Source organism: Macaca mulatta, chromosome 20, assembly GCF_049350105.2.
Source record: "Macaca mulatta isolate MMU2019108-1 chromosome 20, T2T-MMU8v2.0, whole genome shotgun sequence".
Lineage (NCBI taxonomy): Eukaryota > Metazoa > Chordata > Mammalia > Primates > Cercopithecidae > Macaca > Macaca mulatta.
Genome location: NC_133425.1, coordinates 52,956,107 through 52,971,524, shown reverse-complemented (window position 1 = coordinate 52,971,524; position 15,418 = coordinate 52,956,107). Strand labels below are relative to the sequence as shown.

At 50.1% G+C, this 15,418-nt stretch overlaps 1 protein-coding gene across 1 annotated transcript; it reads right to left on the bottom strand.

The window, feature by feature from the left end:
• Positions 1-1,510: 1,510 nt before the first annotated feature.
• Positions 1,511-9,614, bottom strand: CCL22 (C-C motif chemokine ligand 22). Its single transcript, XM_015126245.3, has 3 exons — positions 9,458-9,614; positions 7,397-7,520; positions 1,511-4,202 (listed from the first exon to the last, which is right to left on the bottom strand). The coding sequence occupies exons 1-3, from the start codon at positions 9,528-9,530 to the stop codon at positions 4,118-4,120; spliced, it is 282 nt and encodes a 93-aa protein (XP_014981731.3). The 5' UTR covers positions 9,531-9,614; the 3' UTR covers positions 1,511-4,117.
• Between the last annotated feature and the right edge of the window lie 5,804 nt (positions 9,615-15,418).

The window sequence follows — 15,418 nt, the reverse complement described above, 5'->3', positions numbered from 1 at the left end:
AAAAGAGCAAAGTCAAGTCCATTGTCTTATACAATGTTCTCATTCTTAATTTAGTTATTTCCTTGTGATGTCACCTAATTTGTTCCTCTATCCTATTTATTTCCTGTAAACTGAGAGTTAGATCTAAAGGCTTGATTAGACCCAGGCTACATACTCTTGGCAAGAATCTATTATGAGTAATACCGTACACTTCACAAGCACCAGTTGCTCCACTTTTCCTTGGATGGATGGGATTGATGGATCGACGGGTGATTGTTAGACATCTTTATTGTAGAAGAATTAGTCCCCTTGTGATTTGCAAGTCAGTTGTGGCATGCTGGGCTGGCACCCTGTCGCATGAACCTAGGCAGGATTTTGACAGACCATTCCAGGCAGAGGTGAAAGCCTAACCAAGGTGGAAGGGACAGGACGTATTCAGGGGTGGGGAATGGCCCAATGCCATTGGCTCCAATGGAGGCTGCAGCTGGGCCCAACTGCAGAGAACTGTGAAGCGGGAGTGAAGAATGAGAATGCTGTTCACAGGCTGGAGAGAGCTGGGAAGGTCTTGGGCTGAGGGATAACCAGAGTAACAACGAGAAAAAAAAAAAAAAAAGGGTAGCACTGGATGCAGAAAGTTTCCTCTGGGGTGGGGTGGGGGTGGTGAGAATGGGGGTGTCCTTGTCCTCACCTTCCACAAGCCCTCAGGTGGCCAAGACCCTGTGCCCCAGGGAGCAGGGAGCCTATGCTGTTCTCTGGGGACACGAGGGACTCCCCCAGCCCCGGAAGTAGCACAGAAACAGCTCTGGAGAGGAGGATGGGGAGATCAGGGCACTCCTGCAGGACCAGGGTTGGAGAAGGGATGGGCATGACCGGGGACCACCCCTGCCGCCACCTCCAAGGCCCCTGGGGCCCCGCCCCTCCCAGTTCTCCCAGCTTATCTTTTCTGGCCAGCAAGGAGGGTTTCCCATGGGTGCTTAGCATTTCCTCTGCCTGTGACCACGTTGGCTGTACCAGAAGGAAGGGGCCTGGGTCCCTGAAATGACCATGTGGAAGGTTGCCTAAGACTGAGAATGCCTGATTAGACTTCGTGTGAGAAGAAATAGCTTCTGTTGAGTTGAGCCACTGAGATTTGGAGGTGTTTGTTGCAGGACGTAGACTTTCCTGACTACTCCCTCCCCTTCTCCAGAGTCTGCCCGTGTGGCGGGAAGGTGAAGGCTGAGTAGTTGAGTGATTATGCTGCTGAAGGCTCGAGACGTGGGGACTGCTTTAATGGTTTATAAAATCCTCCTGACAGCGGGTCCCGAGGTGGGCTGGGAACTCTGGGACAAATGTCTGGGCTTCCCTGTCAGCACCTGTGCAGCCACCTCCCAGGCCCTTGTGTCCAGCCTAGACTCCCACCACTCACTGGGTGACCTTGGGCAAGTCACCGCCTATTTCAACGTGAAGACTTCCCCAGTGGGATAGAGGGGATCAATGGTGTCCCTTGCCCCATCTCACAGGGACAGCAAATGCCAGGAAACCAAAGCAGACACTATTTTAAAGGATTTATTTTCCAGAAATCCTGAGGGGCAAGGGCAGGACAGGAGGGGAAAGGAAATCCCAGGACGCTTGAGGGTCCCGTTCACGGGCAGTAGGCAGATTAGTCCTCCTAGTGCCTGCGGCAGGCAGGTTAACCCTGGGCTTGGGAGGGACACAGGCCCTCGATGACACTGAGCTGTATGCCTAGGCAGTGTCACTCCCCACACTTTCAACCTGAGCCCCACAGCAAGCCTATAAGATGGACATTCTCACTGTGATTTTTCAGGCTGAGTTCAGGGAGTGAAATGGCCTCCTCCAGTTCCGCAGCTTCAAATACCCGGCAGAGCGGCACCAGGCGCCCTCAGAAAGGACCAGGCACTTGTAACATGTATGTCCTTTACCTGGGACACTGCTGTCCCATACCTGCAGTATGAAAAGAATATTTCTCAAGAGGAAGAGGAAGCCAGGCGTGGTGGCTCATGCCTGTAATCCCAGCACTTTGGGAGGCTGAGCCAGGAGGATCGCTTGAGCCCAGGAGTTTGAGACCAGCCTGGTAACATGGCAAAACCCCGTCTCTACAAAAATCAACCAGAAAGGCATAGATAGACCCAAATCCCAGTCTTTAGCCTGTCTCAACCACCTGAGAATGGTTTCTACCCAGGATTCCTTCACTCAATTACACCCCACTCTTTGCCTCCTGCCACAGAGAGAGAGAGAGAGAGCGCGCTACCCTACCACAGCCAGCTTCCTCCCAGGGCCAGGAAAGCTTCACTTGTCCCCCTCTCACACAGTTCCTAAAATTCTTCCATTCATCCATTTGACCTCTTAAGTATTTACTCTGTTTTCAAATACATATATAACTCCAGCTTATAATACCAAGCCAAGGGTACTCATTCACACCATAGCATGAATTTGACTGTCAGCTATTTAAGGAAGGAGGCAGGGAAAGTGGAATGGGGGGTACTCTGAAGAGGCCAGGCCTGGGTATTGGAGGTTGGAGGACCATCCAAAAAAAAGCCTGAGGGGAGAAGGAAGTGTAAGCAGACATGACACATAGCTAAAACGGGGAAGAAAGCTACAGGAGTCTCCTATTAGGAAAAAAGGGGGAGGCCAGGTGTGGTAGCTCATGCCTGTAATCTTAGCACTTTGGGAGCCCAAGGAAGGTGGATCACTTGAGGTCATGAGTTCAAGACCAGCCTGGCCAACATAGTGAAACCCTGTCTCTACTAAAAATACAAAAATTATCCAGCCGTAGTGGCACACACGTGTAATCCCAGCTACTTGGGAGGCTGGGGCAGGAGAATCGCTTGAACCCAGGAGGTCGAGGTTGTAGTGAACTGAGATCACGCCATTGCATTCCAGCCCGGGCAACAGAGTGAGACTCTGTCATAAAAAAAAAAAAAAAAAAAAAAAGGGGGTGAGGGAAGAGGCCAGGCGCTGTGGCTCACGCCTATAATCCCAGCACTTTGGGAGGCTGAGGTGGGCAGATTACCTGAGGACAGGAGTTCGAGACCAGCCTGGCCAACAAGGTGAAGCCTCGTCTCTACTAAAAATACAAAAATTAGCCGGGCGTGGTAGCGGGAACCTGTAATCCCAGCTACTCAGGAGACTGAGGCAAGAGAATCACTTGAGCCCAGGAGGTGGAGGCTTCAATGAGCCAAGACCGCACCATTGCACTCCAACCTGGGTGACAAGAACGAAACTCCATCTCATCTCAAAAAAAAAAAAGGGGGGAGAGTGGGGGAAGAAAGGTGAATCTGGGCAAATTTGGGGCTTCACATGGACCCAGCTGGCCCCTTTCTAGTGACCTTGAGTCTCTGTATTGATATCTAACTGCCTTTTGGCAGGGAGAGGGGAGGGTCATTAGTTTTATTGATTTTTGTCTGCAGCCACTTTCTGGGCTCTGATTCTGAGCTGGGGCCTGTCTGCAGTGCTCTATGCTAGAGGCCGGGAGACCAGAGTAACTTAGATATAAACCGTGGTCCAACTAGTGGGGAGGTGGGGGAGACAACCCCCAAATCCCAAGAATCTGGGGAGACTGTGACTAGGGTTATTAAGAGAGGACAGAGGGCCAGGGGACGTCTAATACATGAAATGGAATTACCAGCTGCTTGGGCGAGCAATGCCTTGGAGGGCTGGTGGGGCTACACCTGTGCAGGTGGTGGGACTTTCTGGGTGTCGGCAACATCCCAGGCAAAGACTCCAGAAGTGGGATGTATAGTATGGGTTTGGAGAACAGGGAGCTAGAACCCAACATGCATGAAGGGAAGTGGGCAGGCTGGAGACAGAGATGGAACCCAGATCCAGAAGGCTGCATGCCAGGCTTGGGAGCCCTGACCTCAGCTTAGGGCAGTGGGGAGTCATGGAAGGGTTTGAGCAGGGGAATCGCTGATGGGAACAGGACAGTCTGGCTGCAGGGAGGCAGAGGATGGGTTAGAGGGATCAGGGGGATATGGGAGTGACAGCACGGAGGTGACAAAGGGTGACAGCCACAGGGATGGAGATCAGGGAATGCAGAGAGTTGGCACAGGCTTCCGGCCGGAGCAGCTGTAATGTCAGGGAGGTAGGGCTCCTGAGCCTTCCTGGAGGAGCCGAGGCCATGGTCATCAGAAGAGGCTCTTCATTGGCTCAGCTTATTGAGAATCATCTTCACCCAGGGCACTCTGGGATCGGCACAGATCTCCTTATCCCTGGAGGTTAGCAACCTGGAAGGGGAGACCCCAGAGACAATGCAGCAACATTAGCATGCAGCAAGGAGGCCACACCCTCAGGAACTTAGCATTTATGAGCCACCTACTTTATGCAGGGCTCAGCATTTATGAGTCACCTACTGCACGTGACATTGCCTGCTAAATAGAGTGGTTCAAAATTTACGAGTCACCTGTGGTGTGAAAAGAATATTTCTCAAGAGGAAGAGAAGGCCAGGAGCTCATGCCTGTAAACGCAGCACTTTGGGAGGCCGAGGCAGGAGGATTGTTTGAGCCTAGGGGTTTGAGACCATCCTAGGCAACATGGCAAAACCCTGTCTCTACAAAAATGTACAAGTCAGCCAGGCATGGTGGCATGCGCCTGTGATCTCAGCTATTTGGGAGGCTGAGGTGGGAGCATTGCTTGAGCTCAGGACATCGAGGCTGCAGTGAGCCCAGGTCTCTGCTCCACTGTACTCCAGCCTATGTAACAGAATGAGACCATGTGTCAAGAAAAAAAAAGGAAGAGGAGCAGCAAGGACTTCCAGGACCCTCAGCTCTTTAGTCCCGGCCTTGAGTTCCAGGTGAGGCCATGAAATAGAATCCCCAAGAGTTGGGTGTTTTTTTTTTTTTTAGATGGAGTCTCTGTCACCCAGGCTGGAGTGTAGTGGTACAATTTTGGCTCACTGCAACCTCCACCTCCCGGGTTCAGGAGATCCCCCTGCCTCAGCCTCCCAGGTAGCTGGGATTACAGGTGCCCACCACAACGCCCAGCTAATTTTTGTATTTTTAGTAGAGATGGGTTTTCACCATGTTGGCCAGGCTGGTCTTGAACTCCTGACTTCAAGTGATCTGCCTGTCTCGGCCTCCCAAAGTGCTGGGATTACAGGAGTGAGCCACCTCGCCAAGCCAGAATCCCCAAGAGTCTTATAATACGCTTAACTACTCTGAGCCTCAAGGCACATTCTTTCTAGGGTCCCTTCTGGCTCAAAATCCAATGATCACATATGATTTGATTGATTGATTGATTGATTTTAGAGACAGGGTCTCACTCTATTGCCCAGACTTGTCTTGAACTCCTGGTCTCAAGTGATCCTCCCAACTTGGCCTCCCAAAGTGCTGAGATTACAGGTGTAAGCCACTGCACTCAGCTTTTTTTATTTAAAAAAAAAAAAGGCTGGGCGCGGTGGCTCAAGCCTGTAATCCCAGCACTTTGGGAGGCCAAGACGGGCGGATCACGAAGTCAGGAGATCGAGACCATCCTGGCTAACCCGGTGAAACCCCGTCTCTACTAAAAAATACAAAAAAACTAGCCGGGTGAGGTGGCGGGCGCCTGTAGTCTCAGCTACTCGGGAGGCTGAGGCAGGAGAATGGCGTAAACCCGGGAGGCGGAGCTTGCAGTGAACTGAGATCCGGCCACAGCACTCCAGCCTGGGCGACACAGTGAGACTCCGTCTCAAAAAAAAAGACAGAGTCTCACTAAGTTACCAGGTTCACCTCAAAATCCAGGGTTCAGGCAATCCTCCTGCCTCAGCCTCCCAAGTAGCTGAGAGGCACTACTGTGTCCAGCAATTGAGCATCTATTATGCGCCAGACTTTGAGCTCTTCACCTTCCTCTTACATTACTGTGCCCTGTAACAAACGCTCAAGGGGCCCCCTAACCTCTGTGTGCTCATTTCCTCACCTGTGAAAAGGGGATCATGACGGCACCTGCTGCGTAGGATTGTTTCAAGGATTAAATGAGTTCATATTTATAAAGTGCTTACAACAGTGCCTAGCACTTAGCAAGCACTCTCTATGTGTTTGAAAATACAAATAAGTCAAATAAGTAAAGGTTATTACTTCATTATACTGTTGGGGAAACTGAGGCTCAGAGTTAAAGAGAGAAGAACTCTGGGGGGGCTTCCTGCTTCAGCCTTCTTTATTATTCACCTGCAGATCCCTCTAAGAAATGGTGTCAGCGGTAAGGAGGAGGAAGACGAGAAGAAGATAATAGAGGCCCAAAGCGGGTCATGAGTCCCTAAACCCAGCCTCCCCCAGTGTGTGATTTGGTGGACAGCAGGCTCTGAGCAGTTGGAGAACCAGCCAGAGAGGCTAACGCAGAGAGGGCAGGACCTGTCACCCAGCCAGGTGCAGGTGCAGGCTCCAGGCCAGGGAAAAGGAGGCAAAGAAGCCAGAGAAAGAAGCAAAGGAGAACAAGAAACTCGGGAGAAAGCCCTGAACGAGGAACCAGGAGTGAGTTCTGGCTCCAGCCTGGGCAGCCTTGAGCAGGTCACTGTCCCTTGCTAAGCCTGTTTCTCCGTCCCTACCATGGGAATCGTTGAACCTCCTCATAGGATTGTTGTGAGAATTAAACCAATTAACACAGGTAATGATCAGAACAGTGCCTGGCACTCGGGAGGCGCCTTGGAAATTTTAGCTCTTAATATTATTCTTCTGGTCAAAATGGGTTGCCTCGGACTTCTGGAAGCCTGGAGAGGATCCAAGACACTTCTGGTGTGAGCATTTTTTTTTTTTTTTTGAGACAGTGTCTCGCTCTGTTGCCCAGGCTGGAGTGAGGTAGAGTGATCTCGGCTCACCGCAACCTCCACCTTCCAGGTTCAAACGATTCTCCTGCCTCAGCCTCCCAAGTAGCTGGGACCACAGGCACGCACCATCACACTCAGCTAATTTTGTATTTTTAGTAGAGATGGGGTTTCACCATGTTGACTGATCTCGAACTCCTGACCTCAAGTGATCTGCCTGCCTCGGCCTACCAAAGTGCTGGAATTACAGGCATGAGCCACCACACCTGGTTCACCATCCATTTTTGCCCAAAACCTGGGAGCATCTTTGCTGACTCAGTGGCACTAGGCATACTCCTATACCTGCTATACCCAAATACCCTAGATGCCACAGCTACTGATGGCCTACTGCCATGCCCACACTGTGGCGGCACCCTATTCACTCAGCTCAGCATCCTCAGAACCTGACACTGCCTGGAGCCTAGTAAGCACCTGATGATATTTGCTAAATGATCACATTATTTTTGTTTGTAGTACACCCAAGCCTGAACTGAGCCATCTCGTCCAGCCAAGCCATCCTGGCAAGCATCTGGTAGCCCTGCCACATCCCTCTCATCCCTGGGTGTGTCCCGTCCAGCAGCACCTGGGCCATCCCAGGCTGTACCCATCAGACCCACCAAGACCCTGTGGCCCCAGCTTCCTACTCACACCACGCCAGGCCTCGGGCAGGAGTCTGAGGTCCAGTAGAAGTGTTTCACCACACGCAGGGGCATATGGTAACGGACGTAATCACGGCAGCAGACGCTGTCTTCCATGTTGGCGCCATAGGGGCCTAGCGGAGGGGTGCCCAGTGAATGCACAAGCTGGAGCCCAGAGAGGTCACCCTCGGCCCCAGCCCCTGATCTCGGCCTCTCCAGGCTCCAGGAAAGAGATGCAGTTTTTCTGTTCTCATGTGGAAGGATGGTAACCAGAGGATTCTGAGCCCTCCAAGATCCTGCCCTTGGAGCTTCTGAGAAGCCACTTACGGTCTGATGTCTACACTCTGGGACAGTCAGCTCTAGGAACAGGGATTCAGAACAACTAAGCATCAGCTGTACCCCAAGATGGGACTCAGTGACTCTGAGCCACAAGGTGCCTTAGATCCTTGCTGTTCAAGGTAAGGTCCATGGTCCATGGCATCAGCGTCACCTGGGAGCTTGTCAGAAATGCTCAGCCCCCGGCGCCAGACCTGCTGAATCCGGTGTGCATTTTGACAAGCTCCCCAGTCATCCATCAGCACATGGGCACTTGAGAAGTCAGCTTCTGCTCATATGTGTGCAGTGGGAAGGCTGCGGTCCAGAGACAGAGAGGCACTTGCCCAGGATCACACAGCAAGATGCAGCAGAGTCAGGACGAAGGCTCAACAGAGGACAGTCACATAGACCCGGGTTCGAGTCCTGCTTTCCCCTGACTCACTGGGCCACCCTGACCAAGTCATTGAATCCTCTGAGGCCCAATTTCCTCATCTGACCAAAGGGGTAATAACAGTACCAGCTTCAGAGGGTGTTTAATGCATGAAAAGCGCTCAGAAAGCCCAGCAGCTGGGAGCCATTCTTGTTTATAGCTGCCCCACCCCACTCCAGTGCTCACTCCTCCACCCAACACAGCACAAGCATAGAGTGGGGTGGAGAAGGAGTCAGGAACCCATACTGAGGACAAGTTCTGGACAAAAATGGATAGGGAGCCCAGCACAGTGGCTCACGCCTGTAATCCTAGCACTTAGGCAGGCTGAGATGGGAGTATCACTTAAAGTCAGGAGTTCAAGACAAGCCTGGTCAACATGGTGAAACCCCATCTCTACTAAAAATACAAAAATTAGCCGGGCATGGTGGTGGGTGCCTGTAATCCCAGCTACTCAGGAGGCTGAGGCAGGAGAATCACTTTAACCCCAGAGGTAGAGGTTGCAGTGAGCCAAGATTGCGCCACTGCACTCCAACCTGGGCGACAGAGACTCCATCTCAAAAAATAAATAAATAAAATGAAATAAAAAATAAATTTAGGCTAGGCGCAGTGGCTCACGCCTGTAATCCCAGCTCTTTGGGAGGCGGAGGTGTATGGATCATCTGAGGTCAGGAGTTTGAGACCAGCTTGGCCAACATGGTGAAACCCTGTCTCTACTAAAAATACAAAAATTAGCCAGGCATGGTGGTACATGCCTGTAATCCCAGCTACTCAGGAGGCTGAGGCAGGAGAATTGCTTGAACCTGAGAGGTGGAGTTTGCAGTGGGGCAAGATTGCTTCACCGTACTCCAGCCTGGGCAACAAGAGCAAAACTCTGTCTCAAAAAATAAAATAAAATATAATAAAATAATTTAAAAAATAATAAAATTTTAAAAAATGGATGGTAGGAGGGCAGCACCAGCTTTCCAAGGGAGAACCACTTGCCCCAGACCTGCCTTCCCCTACTCAGACCTGACCCCTTAGAAGCTCCTCACCCACACCCCTAGGGCCCTATGCTTGAGTTTTCTGGAGCAGGAGATCCCAAGGCTATGCCCACCACAACCCCCAACCCAACTGAGACAGATCCTAGACTCCAAGCCTTCAAGACTACCCATTCAACAGACTTGTAAACTGAGGCCCAGAGAAGCACTGTAACTAGCCGAAGACCGCAAGAGCCAACCGCAGACTGAGGTCTTCTGTTCTCAGTCCAGTGCTTGTCCAAGACATGCGGAAGACACCCCAACGTCCGCCCTGGCCTCTGTAGGGGGCCTTCCTGCTCCCCAGCCTCACCTGCCTCAGTTGCTTGAAGCGTCACAGCAAGGAGGATGAGGACACCCAGGAACACAGTCTGTAGGCGAGCCATGCTCTGTCCTGTATGTCTCAGCCCAGGTGTCTGCAAAGGGACATAGGAAGACCTGCTATTTAAGATGCTGGCTCCACCCACAAGCCTCACTTACTTACCTCTTAGTCACCGGGGTGCCCGGAGTCACTTGACATTCACATCTCAAAAGGAGAACTACCTCCCACTTCCTCCAAAGTGGAGAAATTCTCTTTGGCGGGGAACCACTCAGAGGGGACCCCCCCCAAATCTGTCCTCTCCTCTGGTTTCAGAGAGACTTGTAAAATCCCCCTCTTAGAGGCTCGTGCTCCCCAGGGTCTCCACGCTGTGTGGCCTTGTCTAGCTGTCTCTGGGACTTGGTTTCCCCATCTGGAAGTAAGGGAGATGGTTTCACAGCCCTGTTGACTTCACTGGTTGTAAATCAAGTGAGAATGTGGACCAACCCTCACCTGGAATTGAGGCCTGTCTTGTACCCTTAATGACAGCATCACTGATCTCTCTTCAATGGGAGAGGCCTATGGACCCATTGACCCATCAACAGCCTCTTCTGGGGCTTCTTGCAAAGTCCACATTTGGGCCAGGTCATAGATTTCTCAACGGTTTATGAAAAGCGTCCACCCACACTTCTATCCTGCCTGATTTTCCTTCCCAGTGGCTGCCAGGCTCTCCCTCCCCTACTCCCGTCTCAGTCCCTCACCATGTCCATGTCCTGTTGATTCTGCTTCCTAAATCTCTCTCAGATCTGCTTCTTCTCTCCAACCCCACTGTCCTTGCCCAGTCCGGACCACCTCTACCTCAGGCTGGGATGCTGGCCCCCTCAATGACATCCTTACCCTGCAGCAGCCAGAGTGCGTGGTCCCGAGCTACACACTCTCTCTCCTGCTTCAAAACCCTGCTGTGGCTCTCCATTCACCTAAGGGCAGGACCTGGGCTCCTGTCTGTGGCCCTCAAGGCCCCATTTCCGGACAGGCCTTTCCCCACTGGTCTCCCTCCCCTGAGGGATCACACCACACTCCTCACAGTTCCTCAAAAGGGACTGCGGCCTGTCCCTGGCCTTTAATGTCACTTTCCACATCTCTACCGCATAAACTCCTACTTATGCGTCAAAGCTGTTTGAAATGTCACGTCCTTGGTAAGCACACCCTCTCAGGACTTCAAAGCCTTCTAGGGGGCCTGGAATGTGGCCCTGGGCAGACTGTGTCAGGTTTTCTCTTTCTCAAGTCCCTCCCTAGAAGCCAGACTCCAAGCTCTAGGAGGCTGGGGTCTCCCTTCATTTTTCCTGGCATTCCCAGGGCCTTCTGAGGATCAGGCACATGGTAGGTGCTTGGAACACATGGGCTGGGCACGGTGGCTCATTCCTGTAATCCTGCAATCCCAGCACTTTGGGAGGCCCAGGCAGGTGGATCACCTGAGGTCAGGAGTTCAAGACCAGCCTGGCCAACATGGAGAAACCCCATCTCTACCAAAAATACAAAAATTGGCTGAACATGATGGCACGCGCCTGTTATCCCAGCTACTCGGGCGGCTGAGACAGGAGAATCGCTTGAATCCGTTGAGAGGCAGAGGTTGCAGTGAGCCAAGACTGCACCACTGCGCTCTAGCCTGAGTGAGAGAATGAGACTCCATCTCAAACAAACAAACAAACAAACAAAAACAACACATCTAATGAAAGAGGAAACTGAGGTTCAGAGAAAAAGACGACTTGCCCAGCTCACACAGCCACACAGAGGCTACGCCAGGCCTGGAACTCAGAACTTGGGACTCCATTTATAAAGGGAGCCATCCCTTCATCCAATTCCTTCATTCAGCAAATATTTGTTGAACCGTGTAGACAGAATAACGGCCCCCCTAAATGTCCACATTCTAATCCCCAAAACCTATGAATATGTTACCTTATGTGGTAAAAAGGACTTTGCAGATGTGACTGTTTAGGGTTTCGGATTTTTGTTGTTGTTGTTGTTTTAGAGGCAGGATCTCACTCTGTCACATAGGCTGGAGTGCAGTGGTGCAATCACAGCTCACTGCAGCCTTGACTTCCTGGGCTCAAGCGATCCTACTGCCTCAGCCGCTTAAGTAGCTGGGAATACAGGTGTGCGCCACCATGCCCTGCTAATTTTTATTTCTTCTAGAGATGGGGGTCTCACTATGTTGCCAGGGCTGGTCTCGAACTCCTGGCCTCAAGCAATCCTCCTACCTCGGCCTTTTGAAGTGCTAGGATTATGGGTGTGAGCCACCATATCTGACCTAGAATCTTTAAAGAGGGAGATTTCTTGGATTATCTGGACAGGCCGAAGACAATCACAGGATTATTTCAAAAGGGAGGCAGTGGGTCAGAGTCAGAAGAGATGATGGATGACAGAGCAGAGGTCCCAGTGACGTGGAACTCTGCACCCAGGGATGCAGGCGGGTTGGAGAAGCTGGAAGAGGTAGGGAAACAGATTCTCCCCTAGAGTCTCCAGAAAGAACTTCTCTCTCCCTACACCTGGAGTTTAGTCCACTGAGACTGATTTAGGACTTCTGACATCTCAGGCTATTGGATAATAAATTTGTGATGTTTTAAGCCACCAAGTTCATGGTCATTTGTTACAGCAGCCAGAAGAAGCTCATACAAGCACCTACTATGTGCCAAGTGCACTGCCAGAGCCTGGGAAGGCAGCCTGAACAGGAGAGCAGGGGCCCCTGCTCTGATGGAGTTTGTCTTCCACAACAGACAAACATGGCAAACAACGTAGTGTCAGGCTGGGAGGAACACCAGGAAGCGAATGAAACAGAGAAGCAGCTTTGGGATAGGCAGTCGGGAAAGGCCTCTAGAAGGGGGTGACATTTCAGCTGAAATTCAAAGATAGAAGGGAGGCAAGGCACAGTGGCTCATGCTTATAATCCCAGCACTTTGGGAGGCTGAGGCAGGCAGATCATTTGAGGTCAGGAGTTCAAGACCAGCCTGGCCAACATGGTGAAACCCCATCTCTACCAAAAATACAAAAATTAGCCATACACGGTGGTGCACACCTATAATCCCAGCTACTTGGGAGGCTGAGGTAGGAGAATCGCTTGAAGCCAGGAGGCAGGCAGAGGTTGGGGTAAGCCAAGATTGCACCACTGTACTCCAGCCTGGGTGGCAAAGCGAGACTCCATCTCGAAAAAAAAAAAAAAAAAGATAGGAAGGAGCCTGCCAGGGAGAGACACAGCAGATGCAAAGGCCCAGACAGACTGAGAGGGCTGAACAGCTGAGACAGAGTGGGTAGAGACAGAATGGGTAGAGATGCAGAGCGCAGCTGAGTGGAGAGGCTGGCAGGCAGGGACCGCAGGGCTCCCGTGAGCTCCTGCTAGGATGCAAACTGAAGTGCACGGCATCACCTCAGAGGACCTCTTGTCAAAAGCCCTGACCCAGGACCAGTCACAAAAGAACAAATACTGTATGATTCTGCTGCTTTGGGGAACCTGGAATAGTCACATTCACAGAGACAGAAGGCAGAATGGTGGTTGCCAGGGGCTGGAGGTGGGGGAATGGGCGTTAGAGTTTCAAGGGGACACAGTCTCCGTTTTGCAAGATGAAAGTTCTGGAGGTGGATGGTAGTGATGGTTGCACAACAGTGTAAATGTACTGAATTCCACTGAACTGTACACTTAAAAATGGCTAAAATGGTAAATGTATGTTATTCATATTTTTACCATTCTTTTAAAAGGTGCTTCCCTAGAATCAAATCAAGTCCCTAGTATTAATTACCAGTTGACAAGAAATACAGGGGCTAGAGGAAGAAGATAAATGGCCCCATGAGGAAGCGATCAGACAACGCCAGAAGGTGGAACCTTCCAGATGCTCTTCAGGATAACTGTACGCAGATCATCAAGAAGTTAATGTCAGTCTGGCGCGGTGGCTCAAGCCTGTGAGCACTTTGGGAGGCCCTGGTGGGCAGACCACTTGAGGTCAGGAGTTTGAGACCAGCCTGGCCTACGTGGTGAAACCCCATCTCTACTAAAAATACAAAAATTTAGCTGGATGTGGTGGTGCATGCCTGTAGTCCCAGCTACTTGGATGGCAGAGGCATGAGAATCACCTGAACCTGGGAAGAGGAGGTTGCAGTGAGCCAAGATTGTGTCACTGCACTCCAGCCTGGGCAACAAAGTGAGACTCTGTCTCCAAAATTTAAAAAAAAGTTAATGTTGTTTTAGAAAAATAATACAGTGAATAGAACATTTATGATTAAAAGAGGCTTAAGAGACATAAGAGCCAAATGCAATTCATGGACCTTGATTGAATCCTAGCTTTGCAAAAACAGTCAGGGCATAGTAGCTCATGCCTGTAATCCCAGCAGTTTGTGGGTCTGAGGCTCACTTGAGGCCAGAAATCTATACCAGTCTGGGTAATATGGTGAAAACCCCTCTCTACAAAAAATACAAAAAAATTAACCGAGTGTAGTGGCATGTGCCTGTAGTTCCAGCTACTCGGGAAGCTGAGATGGGAGGATCACTTGAGCCCAGGAGGTGGAGGTTACAGTGAGCCAAGATCACGCCACGGCACTCCAGCCTGGGTGACAGAGCAAGACCCTATCTCAGAAAAGAAAAAGGAAAAACAGGGGGCCAGGCGCAGTGGCTCACGCCTGTTATCCCAGCACTTTGGGAGGCCGAGGCAGGTGGATCACCCGAGGTCTGGAGTTCAAAACTAGCCTGCCAAAATGGTGAAACCCCATCTCTACTAAAAATACAAAAATTAGCCTGGCGTGGTGTGGTGCGCACCTGTAATCCCAGCTACTCAGGAAGCTGAGATAGAGTAATTGCTTGAACTCAAGAGGTGGAAGTTGCAGTGAGCCAAGATGGCACCACTGCACTCCAGTCTGAGCAACAGTGCAAGATTCCATCTCAAAAAAAAGAAAAAAAGAAAAGGAAAAACAGCTCTAAAAAGATCTTTTGGGGACAGTGTGGAAATGTGGAAATGTGACTATGGGCTGGATAGTATAGTAGATTATTAGTGCTTTATTGTTGATTTTCTTCAGTGTAATGTAGGAAAATGTCCTCATTCCTAGAAGATGAAGTATTTAGGGATAAAGGTCATAAAACACTGAAGTATTTAGGGATAAAGGTCGTGATCACCTTACTCCCAAAGAGTTCAGGAGAAAAAAAAAGTGTGTATACATATATGGATATGTATGCAATATGTGTGTATACGTATGTGTATGCATAACTATAGATGTATGTGCACATCTACATATGTGTGTATATATTAATATGTATGTAATATATGTGCATATGTGTGTATAGCTGCAGATGTACCTATCTATATATGTGTGTATATATGGATATGTATGTAGTTTGTGTATATATATGTGCATGTATAACTATAGATGTATGTGCCTATCATATCTAGATGTATGTGTATATGTATGAATATTTATGTAATATGTGTCTGCATATGTGTGTATATATGGATGTATATGTAGTATGTATGTGTTTGTATATATGCATGTGTGCATGTAGATGTATGTGTATATGTGTGTGTGTGTGTGTGTCCGTATCTCCCAGAGAGAGAAAGGAGAGACTAAGTATATGCGGTAAACTGAGCGTCAACAATGTTGCAGCTTGGCAGTGGAGATACTGGTGATCATTGAACTACTCTAAGTAGTTCTAAATATTTCCTGAATATTTAAAATGTATCATATAAAGGCAGCTGAAGGTACTTGGGGGGGGTGGGGGGGAAGAAAGAACAAAATAAATAAGAATAAAATGTGTCATAATAAAACTTGGGGTGGCGGAGGAGAAGAAATCTTCTTTAAATGTGGAAGTCATCCTGTGGCCTATGAGCGGCTGTTGGAGGACTGAAAGTGAGTGACAGAGAATTGGCCTGGTGGCTCTTCATCCGAACCTGGGGTTTTCTTTCAGGGGGCACTCCAGGACCGAGGCCCCTCCATAGGTAG